Source organism: Mauremys mutica, chromosome 8 (assembly GCF_020497125.1).
Source record: "Mauremys mutica isolate MM-2020 ecotype Southern chromosome 8, ASM2049712v1, whole genome shotgun sequence".
NCBI classification, from domain to species: Eukaryota; Metazoa; Chordata; order Testudines; family Geoemydidae; genus Mauremys; species Mauremys mutica.
Window position 1 is genome coordinate 9,537,074 of NC_059079.1, and position 25,147 is coordinate 9,562,220.

General features: G+C 37.8%; 1 protein-coding gene across 1 annotated transcript in view; it reads right to left on the reverse strand.

Annotated features, from left to right (window-relative positions):
• FAF1 (Fas associated factor 1) overlaps positions 1–25,147 on the reverse strand; it is a 306,114-nt gene that overhangs the window by 47,569 nt on the left and 233,398 nt on the right. Inside the window, exons 14-15 of the mRNA XM_045027160.1 lie at positions 16,744–16,880; positions 13,921–14,009 (exon numbers count right to left, since the gene is read on the reverse strand). Coding sequence (XP_044883095.1) covers positions 13,921–14,009; positions 16,744–16,880 — 226 coding nt within the window. The remainder of the gene's footprint in view (positions 1–13,920; positions 14,010–16,743; positions 16,881–25,147) is intronic.

Sequence of the window (25,147 nt, forward strand, 5' to 3'; positions counted from 1 at the left end):
TTTGCCCAAAGTCACACAGAAAAATCTGGGGCAGAGCTGGCTATTAAACTCAGATTTTCTGAGTTCCAGTCCAATGACACAAGATATTGTTATAAAATTATACAAACCATAGTTTATATAATAAAGAAATACTAATAAAGGTAAAAAAACCCAGTTGTTTCTTAAAGGGAAAAGTCAAATAGTATCCTTCTGTTACTGCTGCAAAATCAAATAATTTCCTACTAGTACATGAGAAACAGAACATGAGTTAGATATTAATAAGAGTGAAAGTGAGTCAAGTTTCATGTATTAATTGTATAGGTAAATGCCCATATCCTGAACTGCACAGCCGGGCACATATATTTGGCTCAATCATTCTGAAAGGCGGTGGAGCACAGTGGATGAAACGTAGCTCTTTCATATCAGAGACCTTGGTTGTATTTCCGGCTCTTCCAGAAGATACCGCATGCAACCTTATTTGTTAAAAACTAAAAATTGGGGATGAAGTGGGGGAATCTACTTGCCTGCTTCCTAGAGTAGGTATAGGAGGCCTTGGTCAATAATAACAATGTTACAAATATATTAACACCAGTTAGTAGAGGAGGTGCAATAAGAACCCCATGGCTTCTGCCTTCGAGCAGTGGATATTTCATGGGGGTATCTCTCTCTCAGCACGACAGAGCTGTGAGCTGTGGGATTCTGGGTCAGGTCTGCACAATATATCTGTATCTAGGACTAACTGAGCATGCAGTCACATCCAAATTGTTTTTGCAGATTGAAAATTATGATAAAAAAGGCATCAATTTTTAAAAACAAATGTAAGTTTTGTAAGGTCAAAGTATGAATACATTGGATTGTGTTATTTCAATTAAAATTGCTGAATTTTTGATAAATTTGCTCAAAGTGTATTAATGAGTACACCATTTAAAAATCTTTGCTAATGAACAAATTCTGGTCTCAATTACATGTACTCAATGCCTGCTGAAATCAATGGGAGCTGTGCAGAATTCGGCTGTAAATTCCTGTGCAACTATTTTAATGAGCATATTTTACCATTTTGTAAAGCTGAAAATCAGATTTTTCTTGTTAGCAAAACTGAAAACCACACACTAATATTTTTCAATGATTCACTTAGTATCTATATACTTTTTCCCACATAAATTTGAATTTTTAAGAAAAGCTTTGTTCTGTTCACTATTATGGTGGAGCATGAAGTTCCACAAACAACGATTACATTTTTCAAACACTTTGCTTTAATATCATATTTTTAAAGTTTATTTTATTATGGAAGCATGATTCCATTTTGCATCACAACAAAATAAATTCAGTTTTTCAAGCTACACTTGCTAAGTGCTTCACAAGTCAATGGACAGCAAGTGACATTTCACCTCCTTGACAGCAGTCTAACAATATTGTTCACTTAAGGCTGCTGGCAAAATTAGGATACTGACAGTTTATCTTGCACTGGTTCAAAAGCATAATGTGTGAACAAGATCTTAAACATGATCTTAATCATACCGGAGATCATTACTATGACCATTAATATAATATACACACATTATGTAAGCAGACATATGAAATATATAGTATTATATATTATAAGCATGTGTGCGCATATATCTCAATTGAGGAAAAGCAGTGGTGCTTGAGATGCCACAAAAATTGTGTAAAGCAAACCTTTTCTTTGAAAATAAAATAGTAATTGTACGAAACAAGTGTAATAGCTCTTTGACTATACACGAGTAGATTGGGAGGAAATTATAGTACAATTCACAAAGCTAACCATTTGAATATAAAGTACAGCTGCTGGAATTTCTCATTGTTCAGCTGTCACTCAGAAATGTTACATCATCCAATGTCAAAAAGTCATTATACTTCCATTTGGTGTCAGAATGATGATATAACAAGATTTTTAATTGACAGCTTACGCAGAAGGAAGCCCTTTTAAAATACTGAAGGGATAGTGAGATTGCAGCTATTATCCCAGGCATGGCTGGGATAATATTAGCTTGTCTTCTTTTTAGTAAATAAAATAAAATAAAAAATGAAGTAAAAACCAAATAAGAAGTGGATGAAAATATCTGTCTTACTTTTAAGCTCAAGTAAAAGTTAACTCTAAGTTTTTACATTAAGTTACCCTTCTTTCATGGAGAACTGAACAGTATTATTCCCCCAAGATTCTTTTATGAAGATCTCTCAAGAGAAAATATATTCTCTTATCCTATAAAAAGCTTCTGCAATACAAAGAGAGCCCCATTGTGTTGCAGAAAGAAAACCTAACAACAGCACTCATAAAAGAGTCATTCATTTGGATCGAGGTTCTTCTACTGTTCTTACACAAGTCAGAGCAGGCACTTTGTTATGTATGCAGCAAAGGGAAATCCAGGCAAGTGAGGATGGATTTACATACAAAGAAACTGAATTAAACCAACAAAACAAAACACCCTCTGCTCATACAAGTACCATTTTACAGCTAAATTCTGCTTTTGGATGAGCTCACATGACTTCCATTGACTTCAGCAAAAAAGGAAGCTCCCATTCTTATCTTGATGGATTTATAATCTGAACAGGCAAGACGAAGGGGGCGGGGAGAGACAGCCTACAAGCCAAGTGATCAGTAAGGGGTGGTTAATACCCCATCCTTAAAACCCCCCCAACATATTCTGAGTGGGAGAGAGAGGAGAGGGTAGAAAGAAGGGAATGGGGACACTGAGGGAGGAGGAAGGAAGGAAGGGGGTGATGGCGAGAGGAAGAAAAGGAGGGGCAGAAGCATGGAGGGTTAGGCTAGAAGAGTAGGGGCTATGAGGGCAAGGGGTGGAGAGAGATTGGAGCAAACAGCCAATGAGTCGAACTGAAGGAATTTGGAGCTGTTGAAATGAAAAAGAACCTGTCAGCTCCCATGGAGGCCTGCTCCACGCTGCCAGTCCCCCACCCCTAATGGGAAAGAGTCGGAGGTACTCACATTTAAAGGAGCTGTGCTGCCATGGTGAATGCAGATCTAGGAAGCAGCAGAATGGAGACAACGGGACTCCACATGATTGCCCCAGCTCTCCATGGATGCCTCAAGATCCACCCTTATGGGTACTGGATAATTGACAGGGCCAGAAGGCCTATCTGTTTTTCAGTGAACTGCAGCCACTTAGGAAAAAACCTGAGCGCCACTGTGGAGAGCTCAGGGAAAACATCTGTTCCATGTGCCATGTTGGTCCAAAAGGCAAAACAAGTGTTAGGGAGCATAAGGAATTAGTTAGAAAAAATACTGAAAACAGCGTAATGCCACTATATAAATCCTGGGTACATTCCAACATAGAATGGTGCTTTTGGTTCTGGTCACCCCACGTCAAGAAAGGATTTAACAGAAGTAGAAGCAGTTCAGTCTGGAAAGATTTCCATATGAACAGAGATTGAAAAAAAAACCAGGACTGTTCATTTTAAAGAGGCAGCAAATAAGAGACATAATAGAATTACACTGAATTAATGAAGACTCTAGAGAAATTACATAGTGTGTTCCTGTTGACTTTTTTTCATAATACAAGAAAAAGGGGATATTAACGAAACTGAAAGGCAACAAATTTAAAAGGAAATATTTTTTCACACAATACATATTTAATCTATGGAACTCACGGCTACAAGATTTTGGAGACAAACCGATCAGCAGGAATCGGAAAAAGAATTAGACATTATATGGATGAGAACACCCAAAGTTACACTAGACAGGATAAAAAAATAATAAATACTTTTAGAAAAGATGCTTGTAGGCCTAAGCCAACCACAAAGTGACAGGCAGAGTCAGGAAGAAACTTTCCCTATGAGAATAATTCTGTAATTGTCCACTGCAGTGTTTCTGGCACCTTCCTCTGAAGCATCTGTTAGCAGCCATTGTCAGACACAAGTCTAGGTGGATTTCTGGTCTGATCTGGAATAGCAATTCCTATGGTCCTTCCAATTACATGGGATGGCAAACTCTGCCCCTTTGATGGGATGATTTGGTGGAAAATCAGCATGCCTTAATGCTGTGGAGTTTTTCATTTAACTCTGGCACTCCTGTGGCCTGTTATGTAGGAGGTCAGGATTTAACTCTAGATCTTGGTTTTGCATGGAGGTTACCTTAGTGAGTTGTGCCAGACCTTACTTCATGGATTGTCCAGCAGGGTCAGTTCTATCATAAAGGAAGAAGGAGTAATCACAACCAAACCTTCAGGATAGCAAAACTTGAGTAGATGACTATGAGTTGGAGATTTGCATGTTTGCACAGGGCACCAGACCCGCAGAGCTGCCTCTGGGAATGTAAGCCAGAAAGTGGCATTTACAAATGCTGAAAGTTTATTTGAAATAAACTCTTCATTTCACTGAACCACTCCTGAAGTTAAAAAACTACAAATGCTTCAGGCTATTCCTGGGAGTATTTAAGAAAAACACCCAGTTTGTCTAAACAAACCAGTGCAATGAAGGCATTAGTTTGATTCATTGAAGAGGACAGAATTGTACATTGTATAACTTAGACACATATGGTGTGAAATACATATGATATAAAAGTGCATGCAAAATTGCATTTTGCATGTGAGAACCACAGAAATGATGCCAATGGTTATGACATTCATATGACAAATGAGATGACATACTTACACTATAAATGGTACCTAGGACAAAACAACAATTTAGCGTTGATCATTTGTTTTAAATGGACTTTTCAAATATCAGAGCTGCTGTACTTTTTTTTTTTTTTTTAAAAGGAGAGAAATCCTTTAGCAAAACTTACTATGGAACATTACACTGGGGAGGAAAAAACCCACATTTGTCCCAATCAGGTTGTTTTAGAATGCAGAAATTGAATCCCTGTTGTGTACCAAGTCACTGGCGAGATGACAGAAGGCTCCTTTCCCGAGCACTTTGCTGAACAAGGGACAGTTACATATGCAGAGGTAGTTACTATACTGGCAGCACCAAAGAAGGGTTTGCTGAAGAAAGAAGTGGACAATGGCTCATTTTAGAGTGAAGGTATCAGAATCAAGTCATTGGCAAGGGCAATAATGTAGGGAGTAAAGGTGGGGAGACAGGACTAAACAATGGAAGAGGGAAGAGATAAAGAGAAGGGAGTACAGCTGAACCTCACTTCTTCATACCAGAGACTGCAAGGCTCATTGCAAACTGCTGAATTTTGTGCATTAGTTAGGAAAAACGCTACAAATTAAGGATCCCCAAGAGCCGCTCCTCCTGGATATTTGGCCCCAGATTTTTTTAAGTATTTATTTCGGTGTTGGTGCACTCAGCATTGCAACACACAACTGGTTTAGGAGCATAAATCTTATTTTCAAAAGGGATTGAGGCATGGGATCCTAAATCCCACTGTCAATGGGATTTTGCTTTCTATGTGCCTAAATCCCTTTTGAAAATGAGATGTATGCTCCTAAATCGGTTAGGCATTGCAATGCAGAATACCGCAATGCCTAAATCTCCTAGAAATCTGGGGCTTGCAACCTGGTCGGCAGCATGGGAGAGTATCTACCGACTATTTCAGGTCTTGTAGTTAATGCAGAAAACTGCCATTTACAATTCAGGTAGTTTTTTTTCCCTTGTGAGAGTAGTAATGTTGAAGTAGGGTGATTGAGTACAGAGTTATGAAAATAGCACATATTATTCTAGGTCAAATGAATCATTGTTTTAAAGACAGTTTCTGGATGAACACAGATACGAACATATTTTTATAAATAGCTTCTGCTGTGAAATTAGGGTGTATTCGTGGCTTCTTTTTTGTATATTCAAATCTCCAGCCAGCAATTACATAGAAAACAAACCTGCTATTTCCCGCTCAGACCATAGCAATAACTAGGGAAAACAAGTGTGACCTGTGATCAAATGAATGCCTTTGACTTAGCATTTCCACACTTTGGCAAGGCTTAGTGACAATTGTAATTTCTTTACAACAGTTTTTCCATTTAAAAAGTTCTTAGATATTCTTTTTTTGCAAGTAAAAGTGAAGTGTCAGTTCAGGGTAATTTAGAGTGAATGGAAAATTTTAATTTGGATTTGTAAAAATAAAGTGCCTTTTCAAGCAATTGTAGGTAAAATCTATATACCTTGAAGTTTAATCCAAAAGCAAGAGCATTAACTTTGCATAACTAGAAAAATAAACACTATGTTAGACCTACTGTTACTTAAATAACATGTGAAGAAGTTGGACCAGCTGTGTAACAGTCAATGCTTTTACAGTAATAAATTTTGACAGCAAAAATAAAAAGAATGCATTACTGAGATATCATCAAATGAGCCATGTCATTACATGGGAACTCCACCCAGTATAAGCTTGTCAAAAAGTGTTACTGTAATCCATTGAGAAGTCTCCTCCTCAGGCAAGAAAGGAAAAAATGTTTAGGATAGGCTCAGAACAGGTGTGTTGTATTTTAATGCCAGTATTTAATCATGGATCTCTTCACATTAGTTTCATATGTGACAAATTCAGACTCTCTTTTTGACATTCATGCAATGCTGAAATGATCAGTCAACAATCAAATTGAGAGCCAACAAATGTAAACAAAGAAGCTGAGGAGATATCTTTTTAGCACTGTACACACCCCAAACACAAAAGGCATATTAAATTATTACTATTTTTTCTTGCTTTTCCCTGATCAGTACTTTGAGGACTGAGGAATGCCATGCAGCCCCATCAGGTTCAGTCTACTGAAAAGGCCTATTGACTTGTTGGCCTACACTGTGCCAGCTTCTGCCAGTTTCTGGTTCAGGGCCCCCCCAAGAGCAGAAAACCCTCCATGGAAGGTTGTGGTGGGCCCAAAGGTGACAGTTCATCTCCAGAAGTGGGTAGTGCTGGCCAGGGGAGGGGGCATAGCTAGGACAGCCAGTGGTATGCACTGGTTCATGACATCACTAGCGTAGCGTCCATTGGCATCGTTCCTACAGATCTTCTGAAAGAACTTAACGCTGCTTCTGGTGTAACCACCACCAGAGGGTAGTGGTGGGAACAAGCACAGCTGAATCTTTCCTTGGGACACAGTCGCTTTCTCTTGTGCAGGAAAGTGCCAAATGCAACTCCTTGTTTCAGTAGGGTCATTCTGACCCATCATCCCTATCTACCAGATAGATAAGTACCTCATTTTAGTTTGCCAGGCCCAAAAAGAGAAGAAAAAGGAGAGAAAGAGGGGAAGAGAAAAAGAAATCCCTTCATGTTGTGTGTGCCTGGTGACAATGACCCCATATTCTTCACAGTGATATTATGATGATAGGATTATGGCATAATTATGATGCATTTTGTACAACATGGGTCATATGAGGTGTCATTGGAAAAGTTATGATTTGCTGAATATGATTATCCTATTAGCATGCAAGTATCATATTTGTATCTAAAGTTAGGGCCATTGACTATGTTTCTGTATTTCAATCGTGCTTACACCCACAGCTAGCCTTTCTGGCACAACAATGAAGAAGCCAGACAGGGCTGATGGCCCATCAGCAAAGACAATGGACCCTGAAAGAACTTAACCTTCCTGTGAACGTTTTGGACAGCCTGTAAGCAATGGATGCTATAACACTGCAAGGGCATGTGACCAGCCCACATGTCTCTGGACTCCATCTTGGGATGTCAGTATTTTTCCACAAACCGGTCTGGGAACCAAGTTTTGGAACAAAGGATTCCTGTCATATGCTAAAGCTATATAAGGCAGGGAGTGACATTTGTTGGTCTTCACTCCCCAAACAAGAAGACTCCTGGAAACACCTGAGGAAAAAAGACTGAACTGGGGGAAGTGCTGGATCCAGGCTAAAGGGATTTTTAGCCTGTGTATGAAGACCTGAGAAACCCAAGCTATAAAGCTAATGCAGCTTGTGCCTTAAGAATCTGTAAGTCTGCCTGTACCACCAGTTAGGGTGAGAATCTGCTAATTCATATCCAGTTTGTCTAGTATATTAAGCTTAGTTTGTGTTTTTGTTTATTTGCTAGGTAATCTGTTTTGATCTGTTTGCTATCCCTTATAATCACTTAAAATCTATCTATCTTTTGTAATTAATAAGCTTGTTTTTACTTTATCTAAACCAGTAAGTTGGAGTGAAGTGCATGGGAAATTGTACCTCAAGGGGCAAAGGTTGTTGCATATTCATCTCCACATTGAGGGGGAGGCGAACTGGATAATGCATTTATAGTGGTTGGGGTTTGGACTAGGATAGGACGGTACAGCTCTGGGGTACTAGACTGCGAAGCTGGAGGTTATTTTGGCTGTAGCCTCTCTATTGTTGGTTCACATGCAGTGGCTGGTCAGAGAGCCTGCATGTAACTGCAGCTGGGCATGTCCCTACCATTGTGTGCGCTGGTGGAAATGTAAGACCGGGAGCATGTCTGCAGCTTGTCACAGCAGCACAGTGTGACAGGGAGCTCAGGGTGGTGGGTCAGAAGGCTCAGTGGTAGCCCAGTTCCAGGTGGCACCCCAGGGGAACCCATCACATGCCTATGTCTATATCCATCCATTGATCTAACCTCACATATCCATGGGGTTGGTCTATGGTTCTCTAGAACTGGTTATATTGACGACAGTCTGACCATTCACCTCTTAGTCAAGTCAATCTGCTTCCTTCATCCTGCAGTGATTGTTTGTGCTGGGCTCAAACCTGCCATCTCCTTCTGCTGGCCTCTTTACTGAATCTGCCATGCTAACATGCACTCAATAATGGCATACTGCTGATTATGCCTTATAAACCCATTGCACTGTAGCATGGCCAATTCAGTATCAGAAGGGAGATGAAGATGGCATATTCAATGCTGTGCTGGATAGGTGAGTATGACAGATGGTCAGCATGGTGACATGGCACATATACATTGGGGTCCCCAAAATCTTTGCAAGCCAAGTATGGGTAGTGCGTTAGGGCTAGTTGGAGAGGGAGAGAAGGGATGGTATTTGATTGCCTTCCTGGGATTGATGGGGACAGAGAAGCCAGGGAAGGCAGGAGTTGGCTGCTTGTAGAGGGAGTAAACAAGGAGGAAGAGAGGGTGGCTGAAAAGAACCAGCCTCTTTCCTCACCAAAATCCAACCTAGCTACAACTATCGAAATGCACAGTGTCTGCCCCTCTGTCCTGAGACAAGGAAATCCGATCACCATGACTACCGATACAAATAAATTAAATACATTTTAATTTTCTGTAAGGCAATTCTTTTGGGATTCTAAGAAAAAAGTTTAATCAATCAAAAGCAAATAAATAAACCTAGAAGTGAAATCCAATTAGCTAATTAAATGGTGAGATTTTTGCACTTCACATTAAAAATATGCTTCCAAATCACTCTCATAAAAATCCAATGAAGCAAAACCATTATTTTAAAACATTGATACTAAAGCACAACATTTTTCTGACTACATTCCTGTTACCAACTAAAGGAGTTACTCCTTCTACTCAGCTAGCAGAGGTCTGTGCTGTGGTGTTGAGCATCCCACCTGCAATACCAACCAATGACGTGTGAGTGGGAGGTGGTTATAAATTAGTGCTTCAGCACCAAAACATGCACCCCTGCACTTGAGCTAAAGAAGGGACTTCATTAGCTGCCAGTAGTACCAGGCAGTTATCCTGTAGTGGATCAACCACTAGAGGGGGATGCAACATGTGCTATGCTATCATGAATTATGAAGTGTCTGTGTTTTGAAGCTTTTCTATGCATACAGGTATATATCCATCACAAAAGTAAAGTTCAACTATCCATGTTGCTCATTAGTGAATTTTTGTTAATTATAGGAAGTGTATCCAGCTCTCACATGTAGTAAAAAGTTCTTTTATGTCTTTATTTACAATTAAGATATACTGCTGGCTTTTCAAACACAAAAGAATGTTCTGTTTATCCCCTTGTGGTTTTATGATGACTTACTGTTGCTATTAAGAAAACAGTAACAGAATCCGGAATCTATATCCTGTTTGCTATTGTCATATTAGTAAAGAAATTCCATGTAACTACATTAAGGTCTTCAACACAAAAGAAAAAAAGCACTAATGTTTGAACATAAGAAGTTGTCAAGGACAAGATTTATAAGAAAGTTACATGTTATGTACCAAACCACAAAAAAGACAATATTTTTCTTCTCATGCCAACACCTTCTGTTAAGCACATAATGTACATACTACGTATTAAATACTCCCTTTTTTAAATAACACATTACATAATACTGTTTTAATTTTACTTTCTACTTCCAAGGCCATTGGAGGTTACCCATTTTATGTTTATTTTATAATAAATACATCTAAGTTATAGTCAAATATCTCTGTGCACACAGAATTTATAACATTTGTAAATTTGCCTCCAAAGTTTATCAAATATTTTCACTAATTAACAATCTACCATCTCCAAGGCAGACGATGCCACATTCCAGTGTGCTAACAGTGCTGAGGAAACGGGGAAATGAGAGAAACACATTGCCCAGGATAGACATGGGCAAAATTCTGCTCTTAGAGCAATTTATTGTAGCAGATCTTACACAGGCAGAATTCCTAGTGACAAAACTGGAGTTCTGTGTACTTGGGGAGAAGCAAATATCTAAGTTCAAATCCCCAAGATGAAGACACATACTTTGTTAGTGGGATCCACAACTATATATTCATCAGCAAAGGAACGTAAGACTCGGGATTTGAGGTTGAGGTTTTCTGACCGTGTCCATCTTCCTCACTACATCCTACCTGCTGCTATCCCCCTGGATCCCGCCAATCCCCACTCCATCCTACCTGTCTCCTCTGCACTCCTATCCTCCAACACATATTCCTGTCCATTCTTGGCTTTTGCCCATTTTCCCTGTTCCCCTCCCCACTCTGCTGCTATCCTCCCACTCTTCCATGGCTCCTGCTCTCTCTCCCCTATTAGTTCTTATTTCTCCCACTTCTGTCCATCTCTGCTCCTGTCCCTCTCTCTCGTCCAGCTCCTGCTACTAACCCTCCAAGCTCCTACTGTTATTCACTCACTCTGCTCTCTTCACTCTCCCCCTGTTCCTCACCCCTCTGTAGCTGAGCCAGGTTTCCTCCTCACTGCCTGGCATCAGCAGGGTGAGCATTGAGAACACAAGGCAATCAGTCCTTCAGCACTCAGTTCCTGTGCCAGTGATCGTTGGCAGCCAGGATGAGCAATTGCTGAGAAAGTCCTGCTCTGTCCCTAAGCCGTAGGATGGAACATGCTCAGTTGCTCTGTGTGGATGGTGCATTTGCAGCCAAGCCACCACACAGGAGCTGTGAAAGGATGGGACAAGCTCAGTGCAGATGGAACTTCCAGAGAATGTAGCTAACAACTTCTACTGAGCATGTGTTAACAGAGATTCTTCAGGGGCTTATAACTTGGGCAAATCACAGGGACATCAAAAGGCACATCCCTGACACCAGGGTGACCCCCCCCTACACCCCAAATTTCAGGTCTCTGCTCCAAAGCATGGAGATGCTAGAGTGTCTCAAAAAAACTGTTGTAAGAATTCTTTTAACATGGAGAAAATACATGTATTTTCCCCTAAGCTCATTCTTGGGAGCAATGACCATTTTAGCTGAAACATTCCAAAAAAGTTCAGCCTGAGGCAGATAACACCATTGAAAATTTCAGTCTCAATTATGTAATTTTGGTAAAGTTATAAGCAAGTGAAAGTAAAATCTTATAATGGAAAGGTGTTTTGCAACTTTAAATATAGGCGTTGCTACCTGAACCTCCTATAACAAATAGCTTAAACATATAGCTCCAGAAAATTAGTCCCAACAGAGATCTAGCTGCTGTTAGCTATGAGAGAAAAAGAAAATAAATTTTGAAACTACTTAGAAATTTCAATTAGCAATGGGCATGTATAGTAGGTAATTTTTATAAATGTTGATATCTAGTAGCAGCGACAGAACAAACACTATTTACAAATCTAGACGCAAACCCTGCTCACCTTAGTCATGTGACTAGTCATGGGTAAGGTGAGTTGGATTTGGTGCATGGATTCCCACCTTAAATAAATGAAAAAGTATAATCATGCAACTGAGCTGGAGTTAGTATGAGCGCTGCACTTTGTCATAACGCTCATTTTCAGTCAGGTTAATGGAAAGGTTCCACGTGAATGGGAGTCAGAGTTTTAGAAAACCTGGGAGATGAAATACATGAACCAATAGAGGTTCAAGAAATTCCATGCTAAAAGCTGCCATAATAAAAATTACATTTTCATACGTAGATAGCACCTTTCATCTGATGCTCTCAAAGCACTATAGCCATCATGTCATGAGCTTACTTGTTTGTGCCTTGGTATTGTGCTATATAAACATCATCTGTAAATGGTTCCCAGTCCAGAGAAAGCTCTTACACGGCTTATATGGAATAATATAAGGACATACCGAGGTATGCTAAGGATCCTGTTACAATCTTAAATAAACTTTGTTTTATTGCTCTCTCAACCCTAATGTAACTCCCCAAAGAGCATTAGAGAATTTGCAGTTAGTAGGCAGACTGTTCTAAATATAACAGTGTTATGATGTATGGTTATTCTCACCAGTAGACATAAAAATGAGTGATATTAATCCCACCTTCTTATAGCGCCAGAAATCTAGACTTTTTAGGACACTACTAGTTAGATTGAAGCAATAGGTGGATTTCCCTGCATGCAATGGTGTAGTGATCACTCCCCATCATTCAGTTAACAAGACAGTACGGAATCTTTGTTAGTTAAATTTAAAAAAACCCAATGAAGTAAGCTTCTAGAACCATCCATCAAAATAAATCATTGATTTGATTTTAATTAGAAGCATAAGACACAGTTCTCATTTTAGTTTTGAAATTTCTTGTACACCTTTACAATAACAATAGCACCACACTCTATACTCAGCTGCTTTGCTGATACAAAATCTAGATTTTCACATACTGAACAGTTCAATACAGATTTCAGACCTCAGAATCTTCCTCAGTACTCTCACTTGTAACCTGAATTTTATCTTCTCATGAAGGTACTTAAAATAAATAAATAAAAACCCAGCCTACTTGCAGTTAAAATGCAATCAAAAATTCAATTATACTATGCCTTGGATTTGTCTTGTAACCCTCATATTAAAATTTGTGTTTAGTATTAAAGGAATTAAAGTTAATTTCTTTATCAATGAGTTTTGGAGAACACAAATGAAGATGAAAAAATTAACTGGGAAATCTAGATGCAGATAGTGTGCATTCACATTATTATACAACATAATCAGAAAATCTGGTACTAATGAGTCACAAGACTTAAATGTGAAGAATGTGTTTAGTGAATTATTGTCAATCAATGTCTATACACAAGGATAACAATAATCTTGAATGGCAACACACCTATTATTACAAATTCCTAACTAAGTACTTCATTACTTCAAAATGTCACTCCCAATTTATAGAGTAACAGATAAACATCTCTCTACTGTATACCTGGCTTGTGTCTACTTCTATGTAATTGAAACACTGACTGTTTCTGAAAACTTCATATTATCACTTACACATCATTTTGTTTCAAATGCTGATTCAATGGCACTTTACGAGTCTGTTTGTTCTAATACTTCCTTTTAAGCTGAGTACTTTATTCCTTCTATATATATAAGCATTTTAAAAAGGTCAAACTGTTTTTGTTTTCCACCTGTGACTTTAAAGATAGGCATGGGGCGTGTCTGTCGTTGTCATTTCCTGGTATGATTGTATTAACCTAGTATAATACTATTAGAAATGTAAACTATTACTCATAACCAATATTCTGAAAAAGAAAACAAAGACCCTGAAAGTGACTAATAAAGCCAATATGTAACAAATTGCACTGATCTTTTGAAGGAACCAACTAAATACATAAAGGAGACTTACTATTTTCTCCTCCCTGATGGAAGGATGTGGATTAAAACACAAAGTAACAAACTTTACTGGCACAAAAAGTCTTTTGTTTACCTTTATATTCCCCATCATCCTCGAAATCTGTTAGGAATCTGCACTAACTGTCAACTCTCACCTCATCCTTTATGTCTTCTTGCTGCTGAGCACTGAAGATCTCCATTGCAGCCATCAGTCTCATCATTAGCTCATCCACTGTTGTGTTACCTAGCAACAAAGGAAGATAGCTGAACTTCATATTATAAAAGTTATTAAAAATGGAAAGTCATTCTAGAATTAATCCATAAGGAATAAGTAGTGTTTGAAAAATGGGCGATTAGAAAATACTAATATCTCATTAGAATATTTTTAATTTGCCTTTTTGTTTAAAAATTTTAAAATGTTCCACCAGCAAACCCTAACAAGTGCAAATGTAGTCTGAATTTTTAAGTGGTACAAATTAGAGTATTTGTTTTTGTACTGATCGGTGGAATCTCTAACTTAGTTTTATTGATAATTTTCATGACTTATGTCAGAGAAAAGAATGATGTGTGAGGAATCAATGACTTTTTTTTAGCCTTTTGCAACTACGATATATCACTATCTATCTAGGTAGATCTAATCTTAGGTCACATGGCAGAGGACATTACTATTAAGACTCTATTGGTGGCTAGGTTAAAAATAAAGGAGATAAATCTGGAAAAAGAGCATTCTGAACCCACACAAACGATTCAACTCAAAGTCAGTTTTGTTTTCAGTGATAAATTTTATTTCTCCTACAGCATATCTATTCCAGACTGCATAGCTCTGGACAGGGAAGTCCTACATCTGTGCACAAAACAAATCCAGCACAGGCCCCATGCTGTCCTAGAAATGTGTGTCAACCTTCTTCAATAGGGTTGAAAGTTCAGTTCAGTCTCCTACCATGACCCACTTAGTCTTTGTTTTCTCTCCTGTGACTGCTAACCAGAGTGCCAACTAGTGCCACCTGTGAGGGTGATTTTGGTATGAGGCCACTTGTCCATTAGGATTAGGTAAAGACTGTAAAGTCATCTAACATGAACAACTACACAGCCTTCAGATGATAATACATTTTAGCTATTGTCAACATGAGCTAGATTTGAACTGGTAACCAGAGGTAAAATTTTCAAGAATGCCTAAGACACTCAGGAGCTAAATTCCCATTTTCCAAAAACGGATTTAGGCCTTTAGGAGCATAAGGCTTATTGAAAGTCATTAAAACTTAGGCTCTCACGTGCCTTCATCATTTCTGAAAAGGTGCTTTTGAAAATTTACTCCTAGTCTAGTTTTGAAAGGTTTTCTATAGTTCATTAGTAGAATCGTCTACTCCCCAAACAGAAACAATTGTATTTGGCCTGCTACACATGCATATGACTTCATAGGGCACTATGCATTTGATGATACAATCCTAAAAGGCATTCATGTTGCATTTCTCTAGAAAACATAACACACAGCAACATTTAATTGATGTGTCACTTTTTTGCTATAGTTTCAGTCCCACAATAAAAGGATGCATTTACTGGGGTAGATCACCATCTTACAATTTAAGGAGCTAGTATCAGAAATCCCCACACATAATGAAATATACATCCCAGAGACTGAACTGGACTAATCTGGAATATTTTATAACAATCCTTAGACTCTGATTCAGCAAGATATTCACGCACATGCCTAACTTTAAGCAAACAACCACCATTGACTTCAATGGGATAACTCACATGCTAAAAGTCACACACATGTTTTAAGTACCTGGCTGAAGTGGAGCCTATAAACCAGAGTAAATAATATAGTTATTTAATTATTTGTACAGAATAAGCAGATTTGGTAGAGCACAGAAATATTTAACCATGCATTGTCCTTAGAGGAGATAAACTCTGTGGCAGTTGGTGGAAAACGTAGATTTAGAAGTAGCCTGTTCAGATTTGTTAAAAGGGAAAGTACATGCATAAATAAAAAGTAACTCTTCTGGCCAACTGATGGAAGGAGCACTGGTGATTCCTCCAGAGGAACTATCCCTCTGTCCACTCTACAGAAGGAAAGGGCAATGAGAGAAGCCAATGATTGCAACAACAAACAGCTTTTCCTTCTCCAAAGAGGGGACCTGAGGCTGAGACTCTCCCAAGAAAATGCAAGGGGACTAGAATGAACGGAGCTAGGTATAAGAAACAAAGCAAATGAGCACAGAACTTCATAAAGACAAACTTAAGGGTAAAGCAAAACAACGGGATGGAAGGAATTCTGCCTCTTTGATGTATTTTAATTTGCAGTTATTGAAGAACTGCAGCCTAAGGGCACCATCCAAACTACTCTCTCTCGCCTGAATAGTGTCAATGAAGTCACTGGGACTACTTAAATAAGAACAAACTACTCAGGTAAGCAGCACAATCGCTCCTTTATTTGGACATTATATTAGCAACTTTGAGTCTGTTGAGGGCCTCCATTCTCTAGTCAGATCTATGCAGGCGGGCTCATGCCCAAATGGAATCCCACTAAAGTCAACAGGGCTCCAATCACACAGATCTGATTGCAGGATTGGGGCCAAAATTAGCTCACACTAAATGATGGGGCTAATCGCAGCTCAGCACTTACAAAAACCAATGCAGCTCCCTACATATGGATTTAGGAGCCTATATTTAAGCTCCTATTTTAGAAATCTTGGCCCAGACAGATTAATATTAATTCAATTCTCTATCTGAAAAAATATTAAACCATGATTTTATTACAATTATGACAATTCAATCCTTTAGTGTTACGTTACACAGCATATTTATGTACAATGGCTATTTATCTTTCTGTAATGCAGTTTTTGTTCTGTAACAGGTTAATAATACAAATTTTAAAAATTTCACAATGAAGACTAAGAATTAATAACAAAGAGGTCTTCTGACTGTTTCAATACCCATAAAAGAAATAGGTCCCCACCATAAAGGAACAATTATACCTTGTATTACATTCAACACCTCATTAGACGATCGTTTTCCCATAATAATAAGGAAAAGTGGAAACTGATCCGTCTTCTGAGTTCGAATTGTTTGGGCTACAACACTTCCAAAGTGTCTAGTGCACATTGTCAGAAACCTAAAAAGTATAGAAAAACAATATAAGTTTACATTGTAGAGTTTCTTTAAGTTACAGTGGGTTTTTTAGAAAAGAATTCAGCTAATACAAATCTCTTCCTTGAAGAAATATTAAAATTTGACAGTTTACTTCAGAGCTATATACTGCTTAAAACCTGGGCTGCCGTGTTCAGTTGTTGAGTTCCTTATCCCTCAAAATGTATCACAAAAAGCACATTTTCAAAGATGATAGACTCCAGATGGGAGGCATTATAATAAACTTTAACTGGCAATGACAGTGACTTATTTGATGGAGAATTTCATTGTTCTGTTCAGTATCTCACAAACTGTTCTCTGAACAATAGAAAACTAGAAAAAAATATTCAATAATCCAATTTTCAAAGATGACAGATTTTTTAAAAATAAATAAGGACATTACTTAAACAATGAAAAAAGTATAAAATTACTATTATTCATACAAGAATCATAATTTAACAATGAAAACATTAAAATGTTTTAATAGGTCATAAAATTTTAAAAAAACGGTACTTTAGAATTGTATTTTCTTTCAGAGTAGTAGCCCCTTCAGTTTCATACTTAGCAGTGTGGTCTAAAAACAATAATTCTACGATTTTGACCAAAAAAAGCGCTCAGATATTAGCATACAGAAGTCTAGCATTAGTATTCTTAACACGATCTTGAATAAATGAAAAAACTGATAAAGCTTTTCTCTTCCATTAGAGGACTGTTTGAAATTAGCATTTCTTTCAAGAGAAAAGGGTAGCTTATGATATGTTTTCAGATCTGATGGTAAAAAGTAAATGTCATAATAATAATGAATTATGAAAGACCAAATGCAAATATAGAATGCTTTAATAAGATCCAATTTAATAAAGTCTGTAAAAATAATGGACTTTTAATAACACAGGTCACAAAAGGCAAAACAGTGGAAAATCTGAGGACTAGCCACTGGTACAGGCTTATTAATTCTTAATTATGTTCATGAAAGGCAACTTAAATCGTGTGTTTTCTTATGCCTTATGATAATATTTTAGGTAACAACTGCTCTGAAATGTATGCTCTAACTGATGAGCAAAGTCCTGTTGTCACATGCATTAGAAGGCAAATCTATTTGAAAAGACAAACTGCATTAAAATGTCATGTGCTCAGAATCATTTGATATCAAAATCCAAAACAGAATCAGAACACAAGTTTTAAATCAGTATACTTCTGGCTAATAAAATGGCTCAGAAATTGGGCTGAAAATTCAAAAGGTCCATTATTGTAAAAGTGGATTTGGAGTTGAAAGTGCCCAAAGTGTGTGTGTGTGTGGGGGGGGGGGGGGGGGGGGGGAAATAGAGCCAACTTCTGCTGCAACATAATCTTAACATGGAGAAACATGGAGTTTGGCAACAATAAGCAGGGTGTGGCTATTAAAAACATTTCAAAGCCATAAAATGCATTTCTGAAATTTTTCCATTGCCTCCTTTGTTACTAGATTTTTGCAGTCTGGAACCATTGTGGGTGATAGAAAACCTGCTCATTTGAAAACCTGTTAAAGTTATGAGAATATGCCATGACAAGCATACTCCCAGACATGAAAAGTGCTCTTATTCTTTCATGCTACTAGATTGCATAGGTGTCACAGAGTAGCTGCCCTTAACATTACGAGCTAAGTGAAGTCCCCTGAACAGTACCAGTTCAGAATGCTGACATACTCTGGAAATCTGGAATATTGCACTGAATTCTGAGTACCATCTTACCAAAGTGATATTCACTAACTGAAAGAAGATTGGTTAAGAGCAATACAAACGATCAAGGGACTGATTTATTAGAAATAACTAACAAGCTAAAGACACCCAGTTTAGCTAAGCTACAATAAAAGGGGACCTTATAACAGCCTACACATACATAAAACTCCTCTCTTTACTTGAAGTGTAAGTGTGGAACACTTGGGATGAAATCCTGGATCCACTGACGTCAATGGCAATACGCCATGGCAAACTGACTTCAGCAAGGCCAAGATTTCAGCCCCGGGGGTATTGCTAGAAGTAATGAAATGAAACTAAGAAAATGAAAATTTGAGGAGGTATAGCAAGGAAAACTCCCAGTCAGTGATATGTATTAAGACTGTTGAACAGTCCCCCAAGAAGTGGTAGAAGTCTCATTGCACAGGACTTACAATTTTACTGGACAAAACCATAGAAAGACATAAGATAAACAAAACTAGGAGGGAGTTAGACTGCATGACTTAATAGGTCTTTTACACTCTTAAACCAACATACACACACACAAAACACATTAAATATAAAACTCTGGTCATTTTCTCATTCAGTTCTGCAATGCAATGATGATAGAGTGGATTGTGTGTACACAGGCTGTATTCTTTCACCAAAATATCACACAACAAACTCATTAAGCATACCATGCTACCAAGCAGTTATCAGTACTACTTCCATACTTCTGAGAGAATTAATAGTGGCATGGAGAAAAACAAGTGTTTTATTCTCTCTCTCTCAAGGGGATTTCTCATTCTCATCTAGATAAAAGTGTGCCAGTTCTTCCAGTGGATCGCCAAAGCTGCCAACAGAACTCACATTACAAATACCTGTGGAGCTCATCAAAGAACCAGATGTCACTACTGGAAGACTTGTTTTCTACAACAAGCTGAATTACTGTGATCTCCAACCAAAAGTGGAAATGGAAGAGTACTGGCAGAAAGGGAGGGTAAATGGCACCCTACTAGTTCCTTTGTTTTTTAATTACAAAAATATTTAGTGCGTACGTGGGGGAGATGATTTAGGGTGGGGTGGAGAAGTATGAGAAAGGCCAAGATTCTTTAGGGGGAAAATTCTATAGGAAAAAAAACAACACTCCTGCAAGAAAGTTACAAAAATAAACTACATAAAAATAATTTAGTGTTAAAGCAGTAGCACATTCTCCACTTCTCCTGGGAACTTTGAGTAACTAAATCAGAACTTATTAAAGCTGAGAAATAAACACACAGGCACTGACCACAGTTTCGTAAAAACAAATGCAAAACCAAAAACTGAAACAGGTTATGAAGATTTCTTATCTCAATTCTTCTATGTGAAATTGTCTGGAAAGGGAATAGTATTATTAGACATATCGTATCCATCAATTAAAATCTACCAACAGTGAAATATAGTTATCTAGGTGAAATAAAGGCATAGCTTTTGAAGGGCTGCTGATGGTACAGAAAGCATACAGACACACACACCCCCCCATTCCAAATAACACTAACAAGGTGTTCCAGTTCCCTCATAAATATTCTACGTGTATGGGTCTCAGAGTAAATCAGGATTATATTTCCTCATACAAGAGAATAAAAGACCACAGGAAATAGTTGACTACTTGAAGAAACTCACTGCAAGAACAGCTGATGTCACATTACAAGCCACAAAAAAACTCTGTAATCGCTTGCAATTTTATCATGAATTAGGCAATATTTGATGTTTCTTTTAAATCTTCAGCTTCTAAATCCTGTGATTGAGAAAATCTCAACTTTCATTTAAAAATTTTTTCTGGCCCTTGTCGTTGCTGAGACAAGCACGAAAACGTGAACTGTAATGGCTCAGAAGCAAATAAAAACAATAAACTTTGGATTCTTTTTAATAGCTCATGATTTTTAAGCCAAGTTCATGATTTTTGGTGGCCCAGTGCATGATTTTTGCATGCTTAGGGATGGCAATACTCTATTTTTTGACACTGTGCCTGGTTTTAAAATCCTAATTTTCCCTAATTCCTTATACTGCTTTATATTTGAAAAGATTCTATAGGTCACAGTTTTGGCGGCAAAAGAATCTAACACATCTTAATATTAGGATAATGCATTCAGAAGAGTCGTTTCCAAAGCTAAACATCTAGGCCATTTTCATATTTGCCTCACCCCACCCCATAACAGGCACAAAAACACTTCAGAAGCAGCATTACTGGGAAAACTCATGAAAGGAGCTTGAGTAATCCCAGAGAAGAAGCGGTATATAAGGTCATGAGCGTACGCACAGACACATACTTCATGCTACCTGACTCCTAACCCAAGTGCCAGAGCAGCAGAGGACCTGTGATGAGTGAACACTTACTTGAGATCTGCAAAACTGTGTCAGAATAGACTTTGTGCAAACTGTATGTGAAAGGTAAGTGAGGGGTAGGGCCTGGCTCCTTACATAAAACAAGTAAAAAATGAAACTATTTTTTTCATTTTCCTGGTGATAAAGACATCATTAGTCTTAGTCACTCACAAAAGTGCTTTTGCTCTTCCTGCTAATTTTGGGACCACAGTTAAAAACAATCACCAGTCCCAAAGATGGACTCTTATCAGTGGTGCATGACAGGATGCGATAAGTCTGACATTAATATTTTTGTTTAACAGCACAGATTTCCAAGTTTTAACGCCATTCAAAAAACACAGAGGAGGAGACAAATGCAGGATTTAAAAAATAGAAAAAGAACAAAAAAAACCAACAACCCCAAAACCAAATACAATGAGTACAAATGTATCTTTTTTGTTACTAAGAAAGGACTAGTATGTTGTGATCACTGTTTACCATGCTGACCAGTATTGTCTCATTACTTCCGTAGGCTCCCCCACATGTTGCTGTATTCACCCATTTTTGTCTTACACTTAGCTTGCGAGCATTTGAGGGCAAGAAGTGCCTTTTTGTTCTCTGTGTTTGTACAGTGCCTGATCCAAAGCAGGGGCCCCTAGGTGCTACCACAGTAGAAATAACAACAAACAGTGGTATGTTAAAATCGAAAACCACAATGTCAAATACTATAAACATTTGACAGTGTTCCTTTAATACTTCAATTTAAACAACACAGTAACAACAGAGACACATCTCAATTCTTCTTGTAAAGAGGTTTTGTGGATTAGGGATTGAAACTGCAAATCACATCTAATTGTGCCACCATTTTTGCTCTGTAACTTGAGAAGGGCTTCAGCATGGATGGCCTGGTCACAGCAATCAACCACCATTCTCTTTCTGCTGGATCATTTTGGCCTTTAACACTGGATCATGAAGTACTATTCACTTGCTTATGGGACCTGGCACAGTCACGTGGAATTGTTTTTAAATTGACTCTGGTTGTTCTTTTTGGGGTGATTCGAAGAGCAGCAGTGAGGGGTAACTTTTCTACAGGCCCTCATCTGTAGAGTCCTCTCACAGGGATTGACTGTATTGCCCCTCTTAATCAACATCTATGTGAAACTACTAGGGGAAATTGTGGGACATTGCAATGCCATCAGCATGCAGAATTCACTCAGCTCACCTCCTCAAGCAATGGTGACATTGCAACCATATGCAAAATGGAGAGGAGCTGCCTTGAAGAAAGAGGCATTTTGAGGAATTAGCTATAAAGGGTACCTTGTGTGACAATGAAGATCTCTCCCTTGATGGTTAAGTGGTATGCAGCTCAGAGTTCTGCCCAACTCCTCACTGCTCCTAGATGCTCAGGTAGCGCCAATGGCCAGAAAGGCCTTCAGTCATCGTCGGCTGGTCAAATGACTACGCTCATTTGTCACTGCAGTGGGCCTAGAATCAGTCCATGCATTTGTCATGTCCAGATTGATCTTTCACAGTTCAGTCTTTCTGGGGACATTTCAGAATGACACTCAGGAGCAGCAGCTAATGCAGTAGGCAGCAGCCTACCTTCTAAACAAAGCTGATTGATGTGAACACATCACACCTGTCCTCTGCATTGGGTACCATCTTAATCTTCAAAGCCCTGAATGGGCTATGGTGCATCCAATCTAAAGCAAGGGCTCCTGGGAAATGAGCTCTAAAACTCTTCTGATTCTTATTGGTGGAGGTTCTGTATCTGTTATAAGACAATGAAGCTGGCCAGGAAGAGTTTAATAGAAGACAAAGTAAATACAGTGTATTATTTTAAGTACTGCAGTATGTACTGAGTGAAGGATTTGGCTTGTTACAGTAAAAAAATAAACGGAGTTACATAGAAAACAACCCCTTCCCGCATTAAAAAAAATCAACTCCAACATATTCATGTATAAAATTTTTTAACCTGCTTACCAGTTTAATGTCTTCTTTACCTCTAAAGACTTTTTAAAATAGCTTGAAACTTTAAATATAAAGGAATTTAGCATAGGACCAACCATTCGAGAACTGAGTTCTCTATATTTGCCCAAAGATGTATAACATAGGCAGCAGCACTGCCTACCTTTGTTAATCCTGATTCAGTCAAACCACTTGTAGGAGAGAGCAGTTGAGTCTCCGTGGCCATTCTGCCAAAAGAGATGATAACTGTGACACTGTTTTTAAGAGATATGGACACCTGACTTACTGATAACTGGATTGAGACCACCAATTTATTTCACAGAGGCAACAGAACAGCCATTATATGGTAACAACTTTCAAACTCATGGTACTGAGGTGAACAGCAATACATACACTCCATTACCCATCTCAGGTCTCATCCAGTTCTCCAAGACATTAGGATTTTAAAAACCTGGCTATTAGTGCATAACCTGGTTTAAGTGAAAAGATTTCAAATAGTTAATTCTGTTTTACCTTTAGATTAAATCAATAAACTCATTCAATTAAAGACAGTGCAGAGTAAGTGGTGCTTTACCACTGAACAGCACACTCTGAATGCACACAATGGAATCCTGATTTTTTATTATGGACCCTGGTGCCACTGTCTTGCAAGTTCTTCATGGGTTCAGAGAAAAAAATTTAGCTTCCCCCTTTCCTTTCTCTTTCTGTAAATAAGGCTTATTGTACATATTGAATAAAAACAATTTCTCAGCTACGTCTCCAGATTTAAGCTTCTATTCCTTCAAAGTCTAAATATTTTATTACATAAAACTTGCCTTATACAAAGAGAAGAAATTTTATACAATTCCAGAATTTGCAGTCAAATTATTTAAAACCATTACCCAGCTTTAACAGAATGGAGAGAATTTTCTGAACACAAATGTTTCCAATAAGATATTGACTACCAATGCTCAAAATATCTATAGGACTATTCAGCATCACTTAAAATACTGTACTTTTGCATATATTTTGCTAACATATTGCTTATGTCTGAGAGGTGATGTTACTGATCTCTCTCATTTTTTAAAAATAATGATATTGAAATGGAGAAAACACAAAGTGCAATTTAGCCTTATATTTTATCCTTGTGAGTTCAATATTGGAAAAGCACATATAAATAATTTAAATTTAAGTGCCATATAACTTAATTCTGATGTGCTTGTGCAATGGCTACTGATATCAGTCGTATTACAGGGGATCAAGAGCTATGTATAGACTATACTTATATCACTAAAAAATCTATGATGCTAAAGAATTGGAAATCTAGCAAATTCTCTTCAAAATACAGAGATGAAATCTCATTACAATCCCAATCTGATGAGAAGAAATGCAAAAAACAGTTCAATAAATAAGAAAAATTACATAAGATTTGAGACCATCTTTTGTAATTTTTTTTTTTAATTCAGCAGTCACCCAATGTGTAATAAGCAGAAGCTTTATTTGGATTCTCCATTATAACCTACTCCACATTTGTATAAATATTCCTACAGTCATTTCCTAAATTGGATATCAGGATGACACAAAATTTCTGTTTTCTACATTCTAAGATCATTAGAACCTCTAAGTCCCATTGGTCTTCAGTCCTCAACCCAACTAAAGCTGTTCTGAAAGAGCAGGATTTATATATCTCATCAGGTCTAACTTACTTAAAGAAACCGTAAAACTTTAGAAGCATCTGTGATGTTGGAAAAGAAGTTGTAGCCTCTTTCTAAAGCACAAAGAAAACTATGGTGAATATTAAATATGCGAGACTCCTAATTATTTTTAATATTAATTTTATACTCTGCAAAGTCAACAGAAATCTCATTAAAATGTTAATTTAAGAATAACATTTTATGTATTAGGTATTTAAATGAAAAAATGTTAAATATGAGGCTCTGCAATAGTGTATTAAACAAGCTTGCTATGTATGGTCTTCATAGTACATTGTTAGCATCTTAACTACTTAAGTACCATGCCTTCTAGGGCCATAGTTATTGACTCAGGGAGGAATGAGAAACAGACACAAGGGCGTGGTTAAAAAGCTAAAGGCTGCATCTAATATCAAATTAAAGGAGTCCCCAAACTGCCCAGCAGAGACTGGTCCAGTGGAATTTGCAACAATGGCCATGAAAGCCCAAAGCATGAAAAGAGCAGGCTGCGCTTAGTTTTCACATGCAAAATGTTTAGGAATTCCGCTCCAAAGCAGAAATCTCAATCACCCTTCCCTCAT